The sequence below is a fragment of the Anopheles funestus genome, chromosome 2RL (assembly GCF_943734845.2).
Source record: "Anopheles funestus chromosome 2RL, idAnoFuneDA-416_04, whole genome shotgun sequence".
Classification (NCBI taxonomy): domain Eukaryota; kingdom Metazoa; phylum Arthropoda; class Insecta; order Diptera; family Culicidae; genus Anopheles; species Anopheles funestus.
Window position 1 is genome coordinate 52,118,305 of NC_064598.1, and position 22,627 is coordinate 52,140,931.

The following is a 22,627-nucleotide window of genomic DNA, read 5'->3' on the forward strand; positions in this document are numbered from 1 at the left end:
ATCAGTAAAGTTGTAAGAAGTCAATCAAAACAAATGTTCAAACTTTGCTAAGACTCGCTTACTTTCCCGGAACAAACTACGATCATCAATGCTTGTACACTGCGTTGTAGTCTCAAACGAGATATGTATTGAAAAAGAAAAAAGAAGCAAACTATGCTATATTTTGAGTCACACGATCGTCTGTCCGCACATGGCACAAGACACCTCTACACCAAGCGCATTTCCATTCAACTGAAGAGACTTGATGGGTAGCTTAACTGTTTTATGGCCGGGGATCGAACAGAACCGCGAATGACAACACGTATCGATGGCTCACTATCACATAATGCTGATAAAGCCTGTCATCTTGATTCGATTTTCTACCTTTTATGATTTTGTTTTTCGGTTTTTTCCCCCTATTGACGATTCGCACATGTTGTTCGGGGAGTCGGTTTTAGGTGTCCTTTCGTTCTATATAAATTATAACAGATCCGTGTTCTGGTCAGTTGCTGTGGAGCATTGGAAGCAACCCTATCAGGTAACAGATTTAAGTGGAATAATAAAACTTAATTTTCTGAGCGTGGAGTTTAGTGTAGCTGACGGAGATAAGTGTGCAATTCTGCAGTCATAGTAAATGTGTTGAGTATATCGGTATTCCGTGCCAGTTTGTGACAAAGTCAGATGATGGGAAAATCTGAAAAACAAAAGTGTTGTGGCTTTGATTGAATTAATTGAGAGATGCTAAGTGTGTCATATGATCAGTGATCACGAACGATGAAATTGTTATTGTCGGTTAATGCAGGTTTTGTCCGGATTGCTACTAGGACTATTGAAGCTCGATCTTGCTGATCATGCTTTAATTAAATACTTATATTTTTTTTGTGAATTAAAAGTTAAATACTGTTAATTCTTATCTTGTTAGTTAGACTTCAAGTGTTTTATGGTTTTGTGATATTAAAATAATTAAAAAAACACCACATCAATCCATGCATTTTAAAACGATCACAAATAGACAAAGAAATTTAAGGTCATATTTCTTCCTACGGCCTACTAAAGGGAGGATACATGCATTTGACATACACAGCGTGTGATAAGATATTTTCAAATGTTCTCCTATCGGCCATAATACCTACAAAGCATTTGGAATTGTGACCATCCCAACACGTAGTTATCAATCGACTGTCTTTATTGCCCACTCATAGAGATTAATGTATCATCGTAAAATGGTAAAACATCTCGCTCTTATCTGTATGATGATGTATCGTTACAGAATGACATTGGCGGAAAAACTAGCGCTAGTGACTATTGTCGCTTGTGCTTGCGCAGCGATATCGAGGGCTAGTCCACTAGAACCGGAGCGGTACTTTTTGGTTGAGGCTGAACCACGTGCCCAGCAGGAAGATTATCTGTTGAATGATGATGTGTGGCCTTCGCACTACGATATCGAGATTGTACCGTACCTGGAAGCGGAAGGAAACAAGGCACAGTTCACTTTCGATGGTAGTGCAAAGGTGACGGTCACTACCACGAAACAGGATGTGACGCAGATCAAGCTGCACAAGGCAAGGATGGATATCAGTGCCTGGAGCGTTCTCCGCACATCGGATAATGCCGTTATACCGACACAGCAGGAAATGTATGATGCTGAGACGGAAATTTTGACACTGCCACTGAGCACGCCTCTGCAGGCAAACGCGGAGTACGTGCTGTCGTTTACATACATCGGAAACATGGACGAAGATATGCATGGATTCTACCGCAGCTACTATTGGTCGAATGGCGAAAAGGTGTGGATGGGATCGACACAGTTCCAGCAGACACATGCCCGCCGTGCCTTTCCGTGCTTCGACGAGCCTAAATTTAAGGCCACCTTCCAGCTTAAGATCAACCACAAAACGCAGTACAATGTGTACTCTAATACACCGATCATAACCAGCACGACTCCTCAGTATGTATTTGCACAATTTAATCACGTTTGAAGTGTAGTGTAGTTTACCCCAAAACGCATGTCCATTTCATTTGCTAACCCACAGAGCTGGTCGCAGCTTGACCACGTTCGGCGTTACTCCAACGATGTCTTCCTATCTGGTAGCTTTCATTGTGGCACCGTACGATGTGAACGAACGCAGTGGTATGGGCATACTTGCTCGACCTCAGGCCAAGAACCAGACGGATTACAGTTTGAGCGTAGGCATCGATCTACTGAGAGCGCTTGGCGACTGGATTGACTATCCGTACAGCAGTGTTCCCGCGATGACGCGTATGTACATGGCTGCGGTGCCCGATTTTTCGGCCGGTGCCATGGAAAACTGGGGACTGCTCACATACCGGGAAACGAATATTCTTTACCGTGCGGATGATTCGACCAGCATGCAGCAGCAGCGTATTGCGGCCGTTATTTCACACGAGATAGCGCACCAGTGGTTCGGAGATCTTGTGACCTGCGAATGGTGGGACGTTACCTGGCTGAACGAGGGTTTCGCTCGCTACTATCAATACTACGGCACTGCACTAGTGGAAACGGCCTGGGATCTGAATGATCAGTTCGTGGTGGAACAGCTGCAGGGAGTGATGCAGATGGACAGCTTGATGTCTACCCATCCCATGACACATCCCGTGTACACACAATCTCAGGTTAGCGGTATCTTTGATAACATTTCCTACAACAAGGGAGCGGTCACACTGCGCATGATGGAACACTTCCTCGGTACGGACCGGTTCCAGACCGCTCTGAGGGCATATATTAAGGATCGTGCATTTAAAACCACACGTCCAGCAGATCTTTTCAACGCTCTGAATCGCTACGATCCCAGTGCCAGGGCTTTCATGGAACCGTGGACGGTTCAGTCCGGTTATCCGCTGGTAACCGTCACTAGCCATGACAGTGGATTCACGCTTACCCAGAAACGTTTCCTCGTTAACGACCCGAATCACACAGATCAGACAACCTGGCCATTGCCAATCACCTATGCTACGGACGCGAATGGGTTTGCCAATACGACTCCCGCTATTCACACCGAAAGGACGATGAACATTGAAATGGAGGGTGCTTCCGATGTTAAATACTTCATTCTGAACAATCAGCAAGTGGGTTATTATCGCGTCAACTACGATGCCAATCTGTGGGCGAAGATAAGTAAGGCGCTGCGCAGCGAAGGATTCGGTGGAATTCATGTACTAAACCGTGCACAGATTGTGGACGATCTCTTCAATTTGGCACGTGGTGATGTTGTACCATACGGAACAGCGTTGGAAATTCTGGAGTACCTAAAGGATGAAACTGAATATGCACCATGGTTGGCGGCAGTCAATGGTCTCACCACTCTGTCTCGCAGGGTACACTCGGAGGATGAAAAACTATTTGCGGTAAGACAGTCAGTGGGCGCTTATTAATGTACGATCTTTTTGTGAGCATTTTTCTTTTCGTTTCCTTCTAGTCCCACATCTTGGACATCTTTTCCAAGGCATACGACACGGTGAAGTTCCAAGCACCAGGCGTATCTGAACGACGTGTCTTTACGTACATGCGTCAGAATGTACTTCAATGGGCTTGCAATTATGGTCACGAAGAGTGCAGCAAAGCTGCGGTAGCCGAATTCGACCGATACCACAAAAATCCCACCATGAAGTATGACAACAAAGCAGTGGCCAAACGTGACCATCTTTTGCTTACAATTTACTTTATTTCCTTTTCCTCGCCAGAGTTCATCCTGACTTACGCCAGGTCGTATATTGTGAGGGAATTCGTAAAGGCACTGTAGAGCACTTTGAGTTCTTGTGGAACCAGTATTTGACGACGAACATGGCAACAGAGCAAATTCTTATCCTGCAGGGATTAGGCTGCGCTTCAACGAGTGAACTAGTTACCGTAAGTATGGGTTTGAAGTGATCATGAATTGAATTGACATGATTGCTAACGTGTTTTAAACACTCTTGCAGATTATGTTGGATGCCATCGCATCACCAAACGTTCGTTCGCAAGATAAGAGCAACGCTTACACGTACGTCATCAATAACCCGTATACGCTTCCACATGTTTCGCGCTACCTTCAACAACACCACGCCATTTGGGCTGCTGCGTAAGTAGAGTTGCTCCGATAATTTGGATTTACCTATGTTAGATAAATGACACAACCTTTACACTGTCCACATCTGTATCCCAAACAGGCACGGTAGCTACATGAATGTTGCTTCTGCATTTAACAATCTGCTCTCCCGTTTGAAGAGCGACAGCGAGCGCGATATGATCAGTAGCTTCATCGAGGCGAACAAGAACACACTTGGCCAGGCTGCCTACGATTCGATTAAGAACGGATTGGAGGATTACGAAACTAACAAGCAGTTTACCATGAGAAATCGTGGCGAAATCAGTGAGTTCCTGGACAAGAAGATCAATGGCGGTGCAGCTACCATGATTGCCAATTTGGCGCTGATTGTTGGACTGTTGATGGTGGTACTAGCTCGTTGGTAATTCACTAACCGTTGTTTAAGTGCCATGTTACAGTGATGCAGTCACGGGTTTCAAATGTGTCAAAAATGTGCTTTAATATTTGTTTTAAGTATGTTGGACCAATAAAGTATTTACTTGCTCACTTATCCGGTGTTACAATCACAGAGTGGTTATACCAGTGATTTTGACCGAAGCATGAAGAGTCGTCTCTTGTAAGGTGATCGTCGAAGATCATATCCACAATTTCCGGCTACCGATGGATTTCGATGAGATGGATGCTTATGTTCCTATGACCGTTATGTACGCGCTGGTTGTTGTTAAGGGACAACACATTTTTAAAAGGCACAAAGGCAAAATGCTTTAGGTTTGCTTGCGACATTGCTAGACTTACAGGTACATTCGTCCGTCCATCGATCGTGTGATCGGTCGCTTGAAGCTTTTCTTGCTTTGGAATATGATTAATGCAGAAGATTAGGTTGTCGATCTTGTAATGGAGAAGCGCCAACCCAAAGCTTTTAGTCCGTTGTTTATGTCCGCTTCCTTACTAAGCCTTATTTCTGCCTCCAGTAGTAGTGGTGGGTTTAAGCGACCACGATGGGGGCCGTACGGAAGTGTACAAAATCAGAAATATTTTTTTAATTCAAACATTTCACAGGGACCCTCTTTGCTTGTCAGTATCAAAGGTATTTGAGATATATTTAATAAAATTGATACTTACGTTAATACGAACAACACTGACAAACTGTTAGAATGCTGTACCAAACTATGTTAAATTGGTTTAGCATAGGAAAATTTCCAAGGGTAATTTTCAAAGGAAAAGGGTAATTTTCAATTTGGGAATCACCACCTTTGTGAAAGATTTGTTTTAACTAGGCCACTACCCAAGCAATTTACCACCTGCGAAACAAAACCATAGACGATATCGTTTCATTTTATTTTATCTTAAGTACGCTTATTAAAACTGCTTGCCACTAATTGAGTTACTAGCTTTTACACCAGCGCGGTTGGCTGACATCGATCATTCGAGTTAGAAATGGGGCGCAAAGGGATGATATTTTAAAATTCATTTAACCAATTAACAATCGGCTGTGCGTTGCGGTTTAACCAAGCGATGTTTGACTCCGTCCATTCGATTGCTTGCTGTATTGTACGGCCACTGTCTTTTAAATGAATTTCGGCAAACTCCTTGAGCTGGCGAAAAGAACAGTGAACGAGAGTGAGATACCAAATGAATGTGCGTTAATTAAGCGAACAAAAGCATAATGTAACTTTGTGTGCCTTACTTCCAACAGCTCCGATGCGGTATTAAACCGCTTGGTACAATATTTAAGAATTATGTTCAAATTCGACATCGAAGCACCAAAGCTGTAATTGGAAATGATAATTAGAAGGGCCAGATAACGAATCTAGCACAGTAAGCTCCATTCTCGCCGTTTTGTTGATACTTACTAGCTCTTCATTTTCGGCCAGTTGTTGCGCATGTAATCGAATGCAATAGGCTGACCGATAACGTTATCTGCCACGGATATGAACACCCGGAATGCGTCCTGCTTGCGGATACCGTACTCATCCGACATGGCGTTTTCTAAGTAGCGCGCCAAAATCCAGGGCACTCGGGAACAGCCCATCGCGGACAGCAGAATTTCCTTTTCGCTGGCAACTGTGGCCTTCTGGAATCGTTCCCACGCAAAGTCCCATTCCTTTTCGTCGCCGTACTTGATGGCGGTACAGTACACAGTGCTCTTCAGATTGGGCGATACGCTGTTGGGAAATTTGTGTTAAAAGCACTACGATTGCTTAGAAGTACTCTATGTAAGCGGCTCTGGGCAATACATACGGGTTGTTTATATCTGGATTAGGTTGCTGTATCCATTCGTAGTACTTGCGCAGACAGTGGTTCACACAATCATTGTGTCCTAGATGACAGACCGCTTTAAGCACACTGATGCGCTTGTACACAGTCAACAGTGGGCTGTCACGGTGATCCTCGAAACCAACCTCCCGGTAGATGTTTTCCAGTAGATCCATGGAGTATTTCTGAAGCAAGAATAAAGCCAAAACATCGTTCATTAGATGGTACTCTAGCTACACGATCGATACACGCATAAACATACCTTGAAAAGTCCATAATTACGAGTGCGTATTAGCATTGAGTCAATGTAGTTAAGTGCAGCAATAGCCGCCTTCCAAGGCACGTAATCCGTCTCGTGGACAAGATATCTCGTAACATTCAGCGCAACGGCATAGTCCAGATAACCTGCACGGGCCAAATTAAGCGCATCGTCTATCAGCTGAGCTCGGTTGGAGGCAGCAATCGATTTAAACTTGCTTTTATCCTGCAGATGTTTTACGATCAACTGCCAATTGCGTTCATCGTAGTTCACTCGATAGTAACCTGTGTAATGATGCAAATTGTTAAATTTATTTTATACAATAGTCTGCTAATAATCTTTTAACGAGATTATTTAAGTGATCATAACGTAGATACCACGTAGCAGAGACGCAGTTATGTATTGCTAATTAAAACTGCTTGAAAGGGGCGCCAAGGGATTGGTTTGGTTTGAAAAGCTGATTATGGTTTTAAGACAAGCGTTATGGCCATCTAGAGTATGAGAAAGTATAACATGTAATGAACGCTAATGTCAAGATATCCTTACCAGTTTGTTGCACATTAACAATCATCCAATCGTGACTGGGAATGTCATGATTATTGATCACCAATGCTTCCTCCGCCTTCATCCAAATAGCGGGTTTTGTCTGGTGGAAGTTACTATCGCCAAGTGTAGTGTACGTTATTGGAATCCACCACAAAAATCGTTCACTCTGGTGGGCAGTATCTGACCCATTTCCGAATGCGAATCGTTCCTGCCGAAATTCTATACTATCTGACTCATAGTCGCGCTGTACAAATACCACTGGGAATCCCGTCTGTAACGTCCACGTATCCATGATCTCTTTAACCGATGTATGATCATCAAAAATTCCACCGCGCCGTGCTTCATTGGTCAGATATTCCCAGAGGTCATCTTGGCTGGCACTCTGATATTTTCTACGATATGACAAGAATGTGTAACATTTTAAATCGTTGCAGTAAACTAACTCCTTGCAATACTTACTTGTCATTTAAATAGTTAGTGAGGCCACGTTTGAACACTTCCGTGGTGAGAAAATGATCCATCATGCGAATGATTGTGGCCCCTTTCCCGTACGATATTTTGTCAAATATTTCATGTATTTCTTCCGGGTTGTGCACTTCCACCGAAATTTGATGCGACGAAGAGAGGGCATCGAGTGAAAATACGTTGTGCAGCTCATTGACCACAAACTGTTCCATCGACTTCCAGGCCGGTTCCACTGCGTCCACTCCGAGATATTCCATGTAGCTAGCGAATCCTTCGTTTAACCATAAATCGGTCCACCAGGAAGGTGTGACCAAATTGCCGAACCATTGATGTGCTAAGATCAGAGTACAAAAAAGCGTTGTTTTTATGTCTCAAACCAAGGATTTTTTTTATCATTCTTACCTAGCTCGTGAGCAACGACAGTAATGACGTGTTGCTTGTTGCTGATGGCGGAAACATTTTCCTCATACAGCATCGCCGTCTCACGGTACGTGATCAATCCCCAGTTTTCCATCGCGCCCGCACTAAAATCCGGTAGCGCGATCATATCCACCTTCGGTAGTGGGTAATCGATGTGGAAAAAGTCCTCAAGGAATTTGAGCAACTTTGGTCCAACGCTCAGCGCGTAACGGGCCGACCCGATAGCATCACCCCGAGCCCAGACAGCAAAGTTCCCGTCGGAAAGGTTTTGATAGTCGCACACAACGAACGCCACTAAGTACGTCGACATCGGTACGGATTGCTGATAAACGTCCCAGACGTATCCTGACAGTTCTGGCTCACTGAAAGTGTGATGATCGTTCGTTATACGTGGAAAGTGGAGATATGCGCATCGTTACACGTTTAATTTACCCAGCTTCATGCGAACGCAACCGTGGCATGTTGGAAAGCGATATCATATCCTTGGTTCGTGCGATACTGATATTAAATCGTGCCTTTAACGCTGGTTCATCGAAGCACGGAAAAGCCCGCCTTGCATCCGTCGGTTGAAACTGTGTCGTAGCGATCCATCTGCAAAATGCATGATCAACATGAAGAATACAGCAGCGTGTACATGTACATTCAGGTGTAGACAATCAACTCAACGTACCTTGTTTCGTTGTTTGCGGTGTACGAACTACGATAGAAACCTTGGAGATAATCGTTAAGGACACCTTCATATTTTATCCGTACCCTGTATTGATCACCTCGTCGCAGCGTTGTCTTCAACATAAGCACATAAAACTGCTTGCTGGCAATGGTTAAATTGTGATCGATTTCCACAATTTCCTGCAATACAACCTCCTCTGGAGGGTCAAGATCGTGCCCTAGTACGGACTCTTTCGCTTCATGTAATTCCTTTTCATTTCCTCTTCGCTCATGCTCGGGAGCACGTTCTACTATGGCACTGTGAATGGTCAACGCGGCCACATGCAGTGTCACGTTGTTACAATCTTCCAGCACGTTGACTAGAATGTCCACCGTTCCGGTGAAGGTAAAATTATCCTCCACTAGCCACGGTATCAGCCGAATGTCGTAAGCAACAGGTTCGATCGATCGTGGCAACCGTAAATCCTCCCTTACCGATGATGCAACCGTCTCTCTGTGTGTCGTTACATCCGCACTTGTTGAACCAGTGTCCGGACTTTCCGAATTGGTTCGGTTGATGACATTTTCTCCGGTTGTCAACTTGTCTGTGCTCACTGGCTCACGTCCCGTCAGTGTAGCCTCGGTGTGCGTTTTGTGAGTCGAAGTTGAAGTCGATCTTGTATCAGCTGGGGTCGCCTGTTCCGCCGTGGAACCGTGCTGCTGGTGATGGTACGGTGTCGAATGTTGATGCTCGCAGACCGTTGTGTGCTGCAGGGAGGAAGCATGATGTTCCTCGCACGATGCAAAGTGGTAGATAAGCAGTCCGGAGCCTAGCAGCAGACAGCAGAAAATGGCCGCCGTTGCCAATAGGGTCATGCGTGTAATTAGGTAGCCCCGGTTGCCCTCAACCGTTGTACCATCCACTTCCATCCCGAGGGATTCTCTGATTTGCATTTTGCTATTATTGTTCATGATGTTCCCAGCCGATGGTCGAATTGTCGTTTCGTTGATGAATCTTAACTTCGTCACTTTATGGCCGCGGCTTCTTGAGTATTGGTAAAAATGGATCGTTTATTTCACTCCCTGCGTGTGTAGACAACACACAGTCTTTCGCCGGCTATCTGTCCAGGAACAATCGTAAAGAGATGCGCACAACAACTGTGGCCGGGATGAACGGTCTTTATTAATCTGGATTGTATCAATTTGAATCGATTAAAATTAACAGCGGAAATATGGAACCGTTTCGTTATGGTGAACCCTACAGAATGGCGGTTGTATTATTTTGTCAACTGGTACGCAGCTACCATGGACAGATGTGTGTGATAATAGGATATTTTATGATATGGTTTATTTATTTTATCTGCTTTCCTATTTTTTTTCTTCTCTTCCAACAATTTACTATTTGTAAAATGGAAACCAACCGTGCAAAATGGAACAAAAGAATTAAATCGATGATATGCACATCAACTTATTCAATCTCCAGTTTAAGTTCGACAAAACTGATTCTAATGTCTTTCATTAATCATCCTTACAATATTTCATCTTTTGAACCCTTCTGATTAAGATAAAGCAAACAATATGTTCCAATAATTTCCCATAAAAGATTACCTTAGCAAAAAAAAAGTACACCGTCACACTTTACCTTCCCCAATCCTTCTTTCCGACCTTTAAAGTTTTTTTCGTAACATTTTCCCCCTTTACATGTGCTTCTCAACGCAACCGCAATATTCAACCGCATGGTTCCAAACTTCCCAAGCATCCGGCTCAGCAAATGGCCATACATGTTAAGATACATAATCCGATCAGTTCGTTCCATCACCCGTTTGATACTTTCTTTGTCACATAGTTTTTTTTTTGTTTTGTTTTTTGAAACAATCTTTGCCCTTTTGAGCAAACTTTTCACCGATTCCGGCTAAAAGCCGGAATGAGATAAACGATCGTTTGTAAAATTGCTTTTCATGTCACATCTTGCAACCAGTGAGACAGGCATGTCCTCATGACTTGACTTCTGGGAAGCTATAGAGATTCGCAACAAATCACCCCAATGCAACTAACACTTGATTCCCATATGGCAGCCATCGTATCGTTGCAAGCCGGGTTAACGGAATTCTGTGTTTTTTTTCATTTCTTATTTTCGTTAAAGTATCATCCTGTCTTGCCATATGGTGTTGCACGTTGTTGTGGTTATTTTAATAAATTATTTTCCAAAGTTTGATTCATTAGAAAAGAAAATAAAGGGACAAGGATTTTGCCCATCGTTTAAACTATGAAAAAGCTAAGTTAGGCTTAACGAAAATCACATAAAAACGTTCACATTCTATAAGTAACAAAAAACCTTCCACATAGCTCAAACTTTTGTTTTCTTACCGTAACACTCAGCTCATCATATGGAGCATGAAATCATTACTGTTCTTCACACTTGTGTGCTGATAATTTGCACAACCTTTGTTCATCGATCACGTCCCCGATAGACGATGGTCGGAGTTCACATTCTTTCCCTCCCAAAAAAAAAATGTAGCACACAAATTAACAACACATCTTCCACCGGGACTGTTCCTGGTTGGACTGTTCAACGCTACGCAGTGCCGTCATCGCTGGCTACGTACGAATGGAGTTGAACCGTGAAGCGTTGATAACGCATTCCGTCGTCACGTCTTGAGCGGAAGAAAGCGACCTATCAAACCATGACAGCATCCAGTGAATGAGGACAGGACATACACCAACCCAAAACGCTTTTCGCATTCCCCCGCCCACTCCCCACCGAATCCCCAGCGTCATGAATGGAAGGGATTCAGGGATGTGTTTTCTTCTTGCTGTTCTGGCCACCGAAAGTTTTGCTCCCCTGCTTTACACACTATACGGGCAATGCAGCACTCTATCATGCTTCCCGATGGGAATACGAACGTAAACCTACACCGGATCTGGCCACCGGTTTGGCCACCCGCACATCAAAAACTTGGGTACGGCATTTTGCACCAACGTTTGCAACGGTTGCAACGCCGTGCCATAGCATCGGTCGTATGCGTGTGTGTGCGATCCTTCGAGTGTGGTTCGATTACGGACGCAGGGACGCCACTTGCCATCGTAAAATATTTCCCAGATTAAATTACCAGCCTGTGTTCCGCCGCTCTTCGGCTGTCATCCGGTTGCGGAAGGCTTTTGGCAGAGATTGAGAAACCCGATTGGGTGACATCAGTACCCAATCCCGCCCTTGGAAGCACTTTAGGAGATGCAGCAGGGAAGCATCACACAGCTGACGGTGTTGGTGGAAATGATGGACACCAATAGTGATAATTTACAAAGAAAAAAAACAGTTTCGAACTGAAACAACACTCTTCGTTATATGCTGGTACCGACAGATTTAAAGTTCATATTGATATCGTCTTGTGCACGAGCCCGAAGAAGGAGATAGTTCCTATACCCAAGGCAATTGAGCATATTGGGAATGAAACAATTAGCCAGCATAATTACTGGGCCAGCAGCACATAGTACAGTACAATGCATTCTCCTTGATGCCGGTTAACGGCCAAAGAATAAAGCAGATGCACCATTCATTCCGATTCAACAGGAAGCTACAATTTTAAGCGTACGGCTGAAAACCCCCACCGGATGTGGTCGTATTTAAAAATCTTCATCCCTTTTCCGAGAACTAGGTTCAAGCCCTACGATACGGTTTGTTCCATTCTCTATATCCATTGTGATTTGACTGCTCGAATACTTACTCAATGTTTAAAGCATTTAATTTTTAAACGACTCGAACTCGCGTATCTTTTGTTCGCCGTCCTTTAAATACGGTGGCAAAGCTTCCACAGCCGGTCGGCCGATGCTACTCTCGTTTTCTTTAATATTCTGTCACGATTCTGTATGTCCCCAAGCACTAGGCGAAGGCGTGGAAATGGTAAACGGTATGATAGTGAAGGTTTGATGCTTGATTCGGAAGTCAAATCCCGTGCGGCCCCACAGGAGCAGGAGTTTCGGCATAACGGAATTGTTATGCTAGACTCGTCCCAAAAAACTCGCCGTCCTCGCACAAACGGAGCGTCTATTACCATTACGAAAACGAAAAGCGAGCCTACCATGCCGGTCGCAGTTAATCCTCGTCGTGAGTTGACGTGTGTGTGCGCGATGTGTTGTGAACTATGAACGGCCAGAGCCGGTTAGTCAGCCCCCTTAAAGGGTCCCAATTGGCTTGGGCGATCGATTCTGACGGTACGCATATGTACGGTGTGGAAAAGAAGAGCAAAATCATAACCGTTTGATGACAACGGTCGTCACTAACAATTGGCCACAAGAAGAAAACAAAACACAACACAATAGATAAACCGATACCGTGGCGCCTGCTACATGGCGTCTTACGGTTTGTAGCGTGTTTGAATTTTTCTGTTTCTCACTCTTTATCGCCCTTTTTTGTTGTTGTTGCTGTACTCTATACCTCCAATTTAAATCTCTGCCCTATCCATGCGTTAGCTGGGTAGGTTGGACGGCAAAGTCATTGACCGCTACAAGCGTACGATCCACCCATGTATTAAATGTATTTTGCCCTTCCGAAGCAAAGGCGTTAGAAGGCGTTAGAACTGGAATGGGCTGGCTGAGAACTGTCACACACACATTCGACAATTAATCCAATCCCATCCATCCCAATCCGATTCGTTAGCTCTCCCGCATATCAATGAACGTTTGGACGGACGGAACGCACGAGTTGCAATCGATGGGAGCGGAATTGATTGAATCGTGTTATTGGCCATATTAAACAATCGAAAGATGCATATTGCAGGTTGATAAAGTTTTGTAATCCAACCAAAAAACATGATTAGCGCATTAATAGAAAAATGTTTCCTTTAACGTGGCTGTACCCAGAAAAGGTTAAAGCTTTAAAATCGGAATTTAAGCATTTAATTAACAACTGTAAGCATGATTATTTTATTTTTCATTCCAACGAGATCATGAAAGTCATAAGGTGCAGGTTGTAATTCGGTTATAGAACCACTAAGCAGCATATTTACCTCAATAATTTATATCATCTGTGTACGGTTCTAATCGCAGTTATATACAACGTACTGCTTTATGGATATACTCCTGGAAATAAGTATAAGGACACCCCCTGTCACAAGAGTTACTGAACGAACTTTTGCACCAATTTATTCTTTAAACCCGTGCTCGGTTTTTGGGGAACTAATCTAGAATGTTTGTTCTCACATTAATAATCTTAGTCATTCAAACACTTGTAATTTAGAATAGATTTTATTTGACAAAATTTGACAAAAATAGAAATAATTTAGAATAGAACTTTTTCGACAAATGCACTAATGCACAATACTTTGCTTGACGTAGAAAAATGGTACAAATTGCTATATTTATTCAACAATTCGATAAGTGTCTTTAAAATTATTTCCAAAGGTTCGTTCTATCTTTTAAACGAAATGCGTTAAACACTCAAATTTTGGAATGAAAAATGTCTCTTACCCTTGCTTGTAGTAAAAATTTTGAAAAGTTAAATCGGTCCAATAATCGTTCAGTAACTCATGTGATAAAGTGTGACCTTATACTTATTTCCTGGAGTGTACAATCAAGAAATTTAGCTAATAAAATATTAAAATATTAAATATTTAGTATAAAATAAATAAAAATTCTGACCTAAACCACTTGTTGCTTAGTTTGCTAACACATAAGTATTATAAGTTAAGTAAGTTTGTTAGTAAAATAGAGGTTGGCCCGGTGGTGTATGTGTTAAACGGCGCCAGATTCACACGACAGGACCGGGTATCAAATCCCACCCGGACCGTGTCCCCCGTAGCAAAGACTGACTATCCAGCTATGTGGTAAAATAATTCTCGTAAGCCAGAAATGACCGGCATGACCTTAGAGGTCGTTAAGCAAAGAAAGAAGAAGAAGCATTGTAAAATAGAGAAATAGAGAAATTTTGGTTAAAAATCTCCCCTGTAGCGAATTATTCTTCATCGGACTGTCGATTATCCAGCAATGCGTAAATTCAACACGTAGATTTTCAAACCATAACAATGGTCACTAGAGCCACTAGAAAGAAGAATAGCCCTATTAGTGAATTACCTATCAAAACTTTATATAGTACAATTGACATCCTTTCTACATTACCATACATCGAATTCACTTCCACCCCAAAAAAAACACCCAGTCCCAGTAAAAGATTACTGCTAATACGCAGATAACTTTCTTTCGCCACGATTAATAACATATGGAGCAAACGACTAATGTGAAACTCCTGGAAAGAAAAGCAATTATCTCATCCAATCAAGGCGTCTGCCAGAAGAAGAAATCCCCGTACATTGATTTACCATGGAAAACACATTATCCTTTCGATTATTGGATTAATGCTGGACACCCTCAACCATCACAACACGACACGCTGTTATCAGATGTCAGGCGGTAACTTACAAAAAACACAAAAAAATGTGTCTTGCAAAGCTCCACTTCCAATCCAGCCAGCTGGTTAGTGTTTGTGCAAGGATTTTTCATAGCGAACAGTCCAATAAAATATTCATCTGCTTTGAAACTTTTAGATGTGTGCGAACCAAAAAAAAAACTAATACGTGCCATAGCTCTTAATCCGTGTTTGTGTATGTTGGATGCTGGCGGCGACCTTGCACACTGCCAACAGAGTGCGGCCACCTAATGCAGTTTAACACTTTGAACGCTCAAAAAGAGCATCCAGCGGATGGAAGGCGTCCGTCTCTTAGTTGCGATTCATCACGTATCCTCCCTTCGTTGACGATGACGCTGATCGTTTGCAACCCCGGGCCATATGGCGTGTGAGCCAAAGTAACGTTCAAACATAATTGATTTATCAAATCAGGGTCGTGTGGAGCGAATTGCAACTAGCTTGCGTGAACATCGATTCCTTAGCATCATCGACCACCTATCCCTCGTTCCAATACAAATAAACCTAGGATGGACGAAATTCCGTTCCATCTCGTCGGAAGGGGAGGGGTTCAATAGTCGCCGAGCTGCATATGCTGGAGGATGAAATTGAACAGACGCGATGGCGCGAACGAACCAAAACGATAGTAGATGACGCCTAGCAGTGGATCTACTTTGTTGTTTCCTTCTATTTGTTCGTTTTTTTTGCTCTCTTTCCGATGTTCCATAACGTAACATACTACGCGCTAAGAGAAATTTAAGATCGCAGATTGGCACTTGAATTGATTCAAGGCCGCTCCAAAGCGGCCGCTTTTGTCTTATGGGATTTACTCTCGTTTAGTACTCGCGTATACGGGCGCGTATACCGTCATATGATCGTATGCATGCAGAGCTGCGGACATATTTTGACTCACCGGTCGTGGCCGTCCTTCTTTACAAGGAGGGGGTACACTAAGCAACTAGGTTTAATGACACAAAAAAAACAACTGAAGTGATCTGTTTACTAACACTTGAATCCATCTCCAAACAAAAGGATTTATTTGCCGCTGGAAAGAACACTTTTAATTAGCCGGTTATTGGTTGTTTGTTACAATTTTGACCAAACTGTCACAATGTGCATTTCCCCCACCTAATTGCATCCGGATAACGATGCGCAATTGATCGATGAGTTGTTACGTTTCGTTTATCGAATTTATTACACCGTTTGATAGGACGCCTATCACCATCTGCGCTCGTTCGGTTTAGGTTTTTAGGCTTCGGCAAACCGGTGGCAAGGTGTATTATGGAGGAGGTATGTAAAGCGTTATATCTAGCATGAACCCGCTAATTGACGAACAAGTCACCATCGATCTATCCATCATCCTATCCATCATGTACTGTATTTTTCACCATACAAACGATGGCTGAGGTATGATGCGTTCCGATATTCTGATCCACTTCAAATTAATACGTTGATGCCAAGGATGAAACTGTCGTTGCTGCCCTTAACATCGAACGCTTGATCGTTTTTTGCCCCCCTTCTTCCCTATTTGCAAAACCGTTATCAAACAAAAATACATAATGTAAATACTCACCTTAAGCGCAGCAAATGAAATTCACTTGAGGTACGCTTTAATAGCTCAACTTAAGCGCAATCTTTGTGGCATTAACGATGGGATGAAAATTTCCATAAATCACACATTTTATTCTACCTTGTAGCTACACCTCACACCGCCCGGTTTGTACAAGTTAAAGTTTATCTAACGCTATATAATGCAAACCCCCGCTCCGGTCATTCGACTTTCTCAGCACTGAGGGCATAACAAATTATTTAACATGTCACGATGAAGCTGGCGGGAATTAACGAGAAACACAAAAAACGTCTGATACGGTGCCATTAGTTTTCTTCCAAACGGTATCGTGGTGCTCTCTAGGTGGACGTTTTGTTATTTTGTGTGTTTTATTTCGCACGTGCTATTTTTGGTCTCGGATTGATTCACTTTTTGCTGTACATACAACACTTTGATTGGTTTCAGCACGATGCTAAGTTAAGAAGGAAGGAAGGAAGGAAAAAAAACACGCGTGCCTTTCCACGGTACTTAAAGTTCAATAGGTGCTGTGACGACCGCGATTACCAACCAACCGGTAATGCTTTACGCACACGCCACGTTTTGTCCGCTGCCGTTGTTTATTCGAACGAGCTCGATGCTCCTACTCCGTCAGCTAGGAGCCAGCTTATGCGAACTGCTCGGTTTGAATGCCAGCACGCAACTAATTCGATTCTCGCTTCGCCGCTTCACCGGTACTAGCGATTCACAACACGCGCAATCGGCACGATGGGCGCGAAGTTCCTTCAATTTGAATATGCACAAAATAAATTGTTTATTCGCGCCTAAGAAATACTGCTGAGTTTACAATATTCTTCAAAAAAGAAGACAGATAATTTAATAACTTTTTTATTTTTCAAATGATGGAAAATGGAAATGAAGGAAAAAAATATTATCAGTGTAAACCATTATGCAATATACTAACAACGGAATTAAAAACTAAGTTTTAATAAGATTTTTTGAGGGATTAAAAACAATTAGTTTGTATGCCAAAGGTATTCATTAGCCTTTTATTTATTTTTTAATCTGGCTTTAAGTCTGGAAATTAGTTATTTACTGTCAATCAACATTGAATGAAATAAATCCATCATTCATGTTTCTGTATTTAATACAGTAATTACTATATACTGAGGGCGGCTCGATGGTGTATGAGATAAACGGCGCTGGTTCCACACGACAGGATCGTGTACCAAATCCCATCTGGGCTGTCCCCCCTTAACAAGGACTGACTATCCGACTACGTGGTAACATAACTCTAGTAAACCAGAAATGGCCGTCGTGACCTTAAGCGAGACAGAGAGAGAGAAAGAAAGAGAGAGAGAGAGTCTCTTGTTGAAAAGATAAAGTACTTATTCTTTTTAAAAACTAATTGTAAGTAATAATAGCATATCAAATAATTATTAGCTTTTCGTTCGTTATGAATAAAATAAATTAAACCTATTCCATAAATCTAAAAACCATAATTGATTTTTTGTTTACAAAAATCACACCGATGGTGGTTCAATGTTAACTTTACCGGTCACTACAGTACTAAATCCCATTCTATCCGTTTCCTTCTATACGGACAGAAAATATTAAGATCTTTTGATAAATTTATAGTTCAACAACAGTACAATCCATTGTTAAAGGAAAAAAAAATAACATAAGTTCTTCGACATCACAGAATGTATGAGATAACATATTTACAGTCATTGTTGTAATGTGATTCCACGTCTAACCACGTTGTTAGCCGTTGTTTGAATAACGTCCTCACGTCTATTTGTATGATATACTAAATCCTGTTCGACGAATGTTTGTCTTTAATCCGATAATTAGTTTGTATGTGCTTTTGGGATTTATTTCCCCAGATTGCGCCTAAAGAAAAGTATTTTTATGCCTTTTTAAGAAACTAAAGATGTAAATGTAATCGCGAATGAAGTTTAAAATACAATTCCGTTACCAGCGCACAGTAGGTAACAGTTATACAAAAAGCAGGACAAATCATAAAATTATTTTAACGTAATAAATGATTATTTCGTTTCGTTAATTTTGTTAAATGTATGGAAATTAAATATAGATATTATTTTTTATTATGTATTTTTTCAGTCCAATTTTCCCTATACTTTAAATATTTAAAAACAGTTTATGTTTAAATTGTGATTCAGGCTACCCACTGTGCAATTTTAAAAGGATGATTTTAAACTCTTTAATTTTTGTTAAATCTAAACGAAATTTAAGTTATATTATTAGTTTTTTACATTAAATTGGTTTACTTTCGAGAAAATAAAATCGTAATGAATAAACATTTTTCGGCATTTCCTCAACGATGACCTAACGACCACTTTAGTGCTTCGTGAAACCACGCAAACACTCATTTGTTTACGTTCTTTACGCAATTGATAAGGATTTCGTTCTGCAACTTTCGTGCGTGCTTGTGTTTTCGTCACACAAGAAAAAAATATCAATTTTCTTAAGTAAAGATGATGAAAAAGCTTTACAAAAACGTGTTTGTAACAGTGGGCACGGCCGAATTCGAGGATTTAGTACGAACCGTAGCATCAGCTGCCGTTTTACAGCAATTAACTGCTTTGGGGTGCGAAACGCTCACAATACAGTTTGGAAAAGGTGAAAAACTCAACGTGGACAACGTTCAAAAGCTAACAAACATTCGACTGTCTGCGTACGGACTCAAGAGCAGCATCGGTGACGATATAAGCAGCGCAGATCTGGTGATCAGTCATGCCGGTGCCGGAAGTTGTATTGAAGTGCTGGAAGCAGGCAAACCCTTGATCGTTGTTGTGAACGAAACGCTGATGAACAACCATCAAACTGAGCTGGCTGAACGGCTTAGTAAAGATAAGAATCTCTTCTACTGTACACCGAATACGTTGCTGCAGACGTTGAAGGAGTCTGACTTGAATCAGCTGGAAGCACTTGCACCCGGCGCGCTTGATAGTTTCGTAAATCATTTGGATACATTCATGGGATTCCGATAGTTCCTTCCATCGTACTGTATGTACTGTTATTTGCATGACAAAACTGAGTGTTGCGAGTACCAATATGGTTCTAAATTTAATTGATATTAAGCGTACTTGCGTATTGTGATCAACGGTTTGAACTGATTTTAATAAATTTACACCAATATGTAAAATGTGCATGTTTTAACCAACTGCTTAGTCTTTTCGAACTAGGAACGAAAGAAACCCTATCAAAATTATCACTGGTAGATACAATTTCATCTTCTCCGAGCCGTTCATGCAGCTCAGCCCGCGCTAGGGAGTTTGAAACGACGGAAATGTCGCACTCGCGTTTGACGTTTACCTTGTCAAACCGACCAAAAAAAGGAAAAGAAAGGGAAAGGAGTAAAATAAAGGCAAATCAAGCGAATTCCTGTTCTTTTAAGGTCTAGTCGGTTATTTTTCCTTCCGTACAAGTTAGGTAATTGTGGTGCTGTGTTTAGTTGGAGTTTTCCGTCGATTCTCGGTGCCGGTTTTCATTGTGCAAGTCGTGTTCCAGCTCTTGTTGAAACAGTTTTCCGTGCCTAAAAGATAGCAACATGAGTGATATGGCGAAGCATCTCTGTGGAACGGACGACTGCAAGAAGTCCGCTACCCTGCAGTGCCCGGTATGCCTAAAGATGGGCATCCAAGGATCGTATTTTTGCAGCCAAGATTGTTTCAAAGGCTCTTGGAAGGAGCACAAAATTATTCATCTCCTTGCTAGTAAGTGTTTCGATGCGATTGTATCCTCAGTCTGGAAGTGTGTTATTTACTTACGTCTGATTATTGTTTTGTCCACAGAGGGAAAGGAATCGAATGCATACAATCCGTGGCCTTACTACACGTTTACCGGTAAGCTGAGACCGTTCGAACAAACACCACGTCGCCCTGTACCGGCGTCGATCCCAAGACCGGACTATGCCGATCACAAAGAAGGCCGCTCCAAGTCAGAAGAGGCGCTGCGGGGGAATAACACGATCAAGATATTGGATGACGAAGAGATAGAGGGTATGCGTGTTGCCTGCAGACTCGGTCGCGAGGTATTGGACGAAGCTGCACGCGTCTGCGGCGTGGGTGTTACGACGGACGAAATCGATCGGGCCGTACATGAGGCATGCATCGAGCGAGAATGCTACCCGAGTCCGATGAACTACTACAACTTCCCGAAGTCTTGCTGCACTTCGGTGAATGAAGTGATTTGCCACGGTATACCAGATTTGCGTCCACTGGAAGATGGCGATCTTTGTAACGTGGATGTAACGGTGTACCATCGCGGTTTTCACGGCGATTTGAACGAAACGTTTTTCGTCGGTAATGTAAAGGAGCAGCACAAAAAGTTGGTACAAGTAACTTACGAAGCGTTGATGAAGGCGATCGATATCGTAAAGTATGTGTTTAAAGATCCCACCTTTTCGGCATCCTTAATTCGGTAATGTGAAATTATGTCTTTTTTCAGACCCGGAGAACGATACCGTGAAATCGGAAACGTTATACAGAAGCATGTGCATGCACATGGGTACAGCGTTGTCAAGAGTTATTGTGGCCATGGAATTCACAGACTGTTCCATACTGCCCCAAATGTACCTCACTATGCCAGTAAGTTTGTCTAATCATCGGTTCAGCTTTTGAGGGATACTTAAAAAAATGATTTATTTCAGAAAATTCTGCTGTCGGTGTTATGAAACCGGGCCATTGCTTCACGATTGAACCCATGATATCGGAGGGTACGTGGCGGGATGTATCCTGGCCAGACGATTGGACAGCAGTCACTGCCGATGGTATGTTTTCCGCTCAGTTTGAGCAGACATTGCTCGTCACAGAGTCCGGTTGCGATATCCTAACGAAGCGAAGGAACGAGACCGGTACTCCACATTTCATGGATCACATGTAAAAAGTAATCATGCGGATGGCTGAGAGTGTCGCGGTTTTGTAAACGTAAAAACTAACAACCTCACGTGTTTCGGGGGTCGATAATGTACACCCAGTGTTACTTTCGAAATAAATTCAAACGTTTCTCCATTTACTGCGCCATTTATTCAAAGTTCTTCCAGCAGCTTCTTGTAATCGGTAAACGTTTTGGATTTCGATAACTCTCGCTTGGCAGGTTTCTCATCTTCCATCACCGTGTCTACCTTGATTCGTTTTCCCGCTTCCACATCCGCTAGGCAAGGCTGTGTTTCCATCTTGCGCTTCTGGGGCTGTATGAAACTACCGTGTCCTGCCGCTCGTAACGAATCCTCAACAGTGTAAGGTTCAATTTCAAGAGCCTTCAGACGACGCTTATGCACTTTCGTGCGAAAGTGCGCTTGGAGTGCTTGATCGTTGATGTAGTACGTAGCACAGTGTATGCAGTAAAATTGTCCGAATCCCGGCTTGTCCAGATCGATCTCCTGCTGCAACAGCTTTTCCGGTTCAGCCTTCAAATCTGCATCGATTTCATCCAGATCCTTTCGCCGGTTTCTCAGCCGCCACCGGCGCCGTAGATGTGTGTCTCCACTGTGCATTTTCTTTCTTGCGTACGGCATTTTGTTGTTTAGTGTGTGCTGTAGCGTAGTTTGTTCTAATTCCTAAATTTTAATTGTAACTTTCCTGCCTTACACCGAGAAGAAAACAAACCATCGGTTTTATTTTGATTTTGCCTCGTGGTGTTTTGATGACACTGACAGCAGTCGTCAAAAGAGGGTAATATTGGTGTCCATGCAGCAAATAGGCCTTTTCGTAAAGCTTTTGAAACGAGCGTTTTTCTACCCTTATGAGGCGCTACTATTGAGAAGAAAAAGGAGCTCCATTTAGAGAAATCGTGTGACCAAACTAGTAGATAAACTCAAACCGCCAGTGTGAAAATGCTTTTCACAAATGTTCAAATGTTGTTATATATCCTTACACTGACGCATTTTAATAACCTTTATCCTTCCTGAACCACACAAATTCCACCACATTCAAAATTCAAAAAAAGTTTTATCTGAAAAGTTTTTTTTTTAAACGCTATGCTCCATGTACTAGTGATCAACCACTGATTCATTTTTGGTTCAAGACCTCCAATATCTAAAA

The 22,627-nt window shown here is 42.4% G+C and overlaps 5 protein-coding genes across 5 annotated transcripts in view; 3 read left to right on the plus strand and 2 right to left on the minus strand.

Annotated features, from left to right (window-relative positions):
• Positions 1-17,280, minus strand: part of LOC125774897 (uncharacterized) — a 31,193-nt gene extending 13,913 nt beyond the window's left edge. Inside the window, exons 1-11 of the mRNA XM_049445264.1 lie at positions 16,587-17,280; positions 8,642-9,777; positions 8,404-8,562; positions 7,954-8,333; positions 7,546-7,885; positions 7,087-7,478; positions 6,544-6,824; positions 6,267-6,466; positions 5,879-6,190; positions 5,713-5,794; positions 5,489-5,620 (exon numbers count right to left, since the gene is read on the minus strand). Of these exons, the coding sequence (XP_049301221.1) occupies positions 5,489-5,620; positions 5,713-5,794; positions 5,879-6,190; positions 6,267-6,466; positions 6,544-6,824; positions 7,087-7,478; positions 7,546-7,885; positions 7,954-8,333; positions 8,404-8,562; positions 8,642-9,591 (3,228 nt within the window). The 5' untranslated portion in view covers positions 9,592-9,777; positions 16,587-17,280. The remainder of the gene's footprint in view (positions 1-5,488; positions 5,621-5,712; positions 5,795-5,878; positions 6,191-6,266; positions 6,467-6,543; positions 6,825-7,086; positions 7,479-7,545; positions 7,886-7,953; positions 8,334-8,403; positions 8,563-8,641; positions 9,778-16,586) is intronic.
• On the plus strand, positions 353-4,575 carry LOC125762763 (membrane alanyl aminopeptidase-like). Its single transcript, XM_049425241.1, has 7 exons — positions 353-517; positions 1,250-1,927; positions 2,013-3,345; positions 3,417-3,607; positions 3,682-3,847; positions 3,919-4,058; positions 4,147-4,575. Exons 2-7 carry the CDS (start codon positions 1,251-1,253, stop codon positions 4,448-4,450), a joined length of 2,811 nt encoding a protein of 936 aa, XP_049281198.1. The 5' UTR covers positions 353-517; position 1,250; the 3' UTR covers positions 4,451-4,575.
• A 1,658-nt stretch (positions 17,281-18,938) lies between the features above and the next one.
• LOC125766382 (UDP-N-acetylglucosamine transferase subunit ALG13 homolog) lies at positions 18,939-19,742 on the plus strand. The gene has a single exon (XM_049432257.1). It carries the CDS (start codon positions 19,058-19,060, stop codon positions 19,571-19,573), a length of 516 nt encoding a protein of 171 aa, XP_049288214.1. The 5' UTR covers positions 18,939-19,057; the 3' UTR covers positions 19,574-19,742.
• Positions 19,743-19,840: 98 nt separating this feature from the next.
• LOC125766381 (methionine aminopeptidase 1) lies at positions 19,841-21,599 on the plus strand. Its single transcript, XM_049432256.1, has 4 exons — positions 19,841-20,299; positions 20,378-20,963; positions 21,033-21,172; positions 21,235-21,599. The coding sequence occupies exons 1-4, from the start codon at positions 20,134-20,136 to the stop codon at positions 21,465-21,467; spliced, it is 1,125 nt and encodes a 374-aa protein (XP_049288213.1). The 5' UTR covers positions 19,841-20,133; the 3' UTR covers positions 21,468-21,599.
• LOC125766383 (zinc finger protein 593 homolog) lies at positions 21,588-22,226 on the minus strand. Its single transcript, XM_049432258.1, has one exon. The coding sequence runs from the start codon at positions 22,099-22,101 to the stop codon at positions 21,613-21,615; it is 489 nt and encodes a 162-aa protein (XP_049288215.1). The 5' UTR covers positions 22,102-22,226; the 3' UTR covers positions 21,588-21,612.
• Between the last annotated feature and the right edge of the window lie 401 nt (positions 22,227-22,627).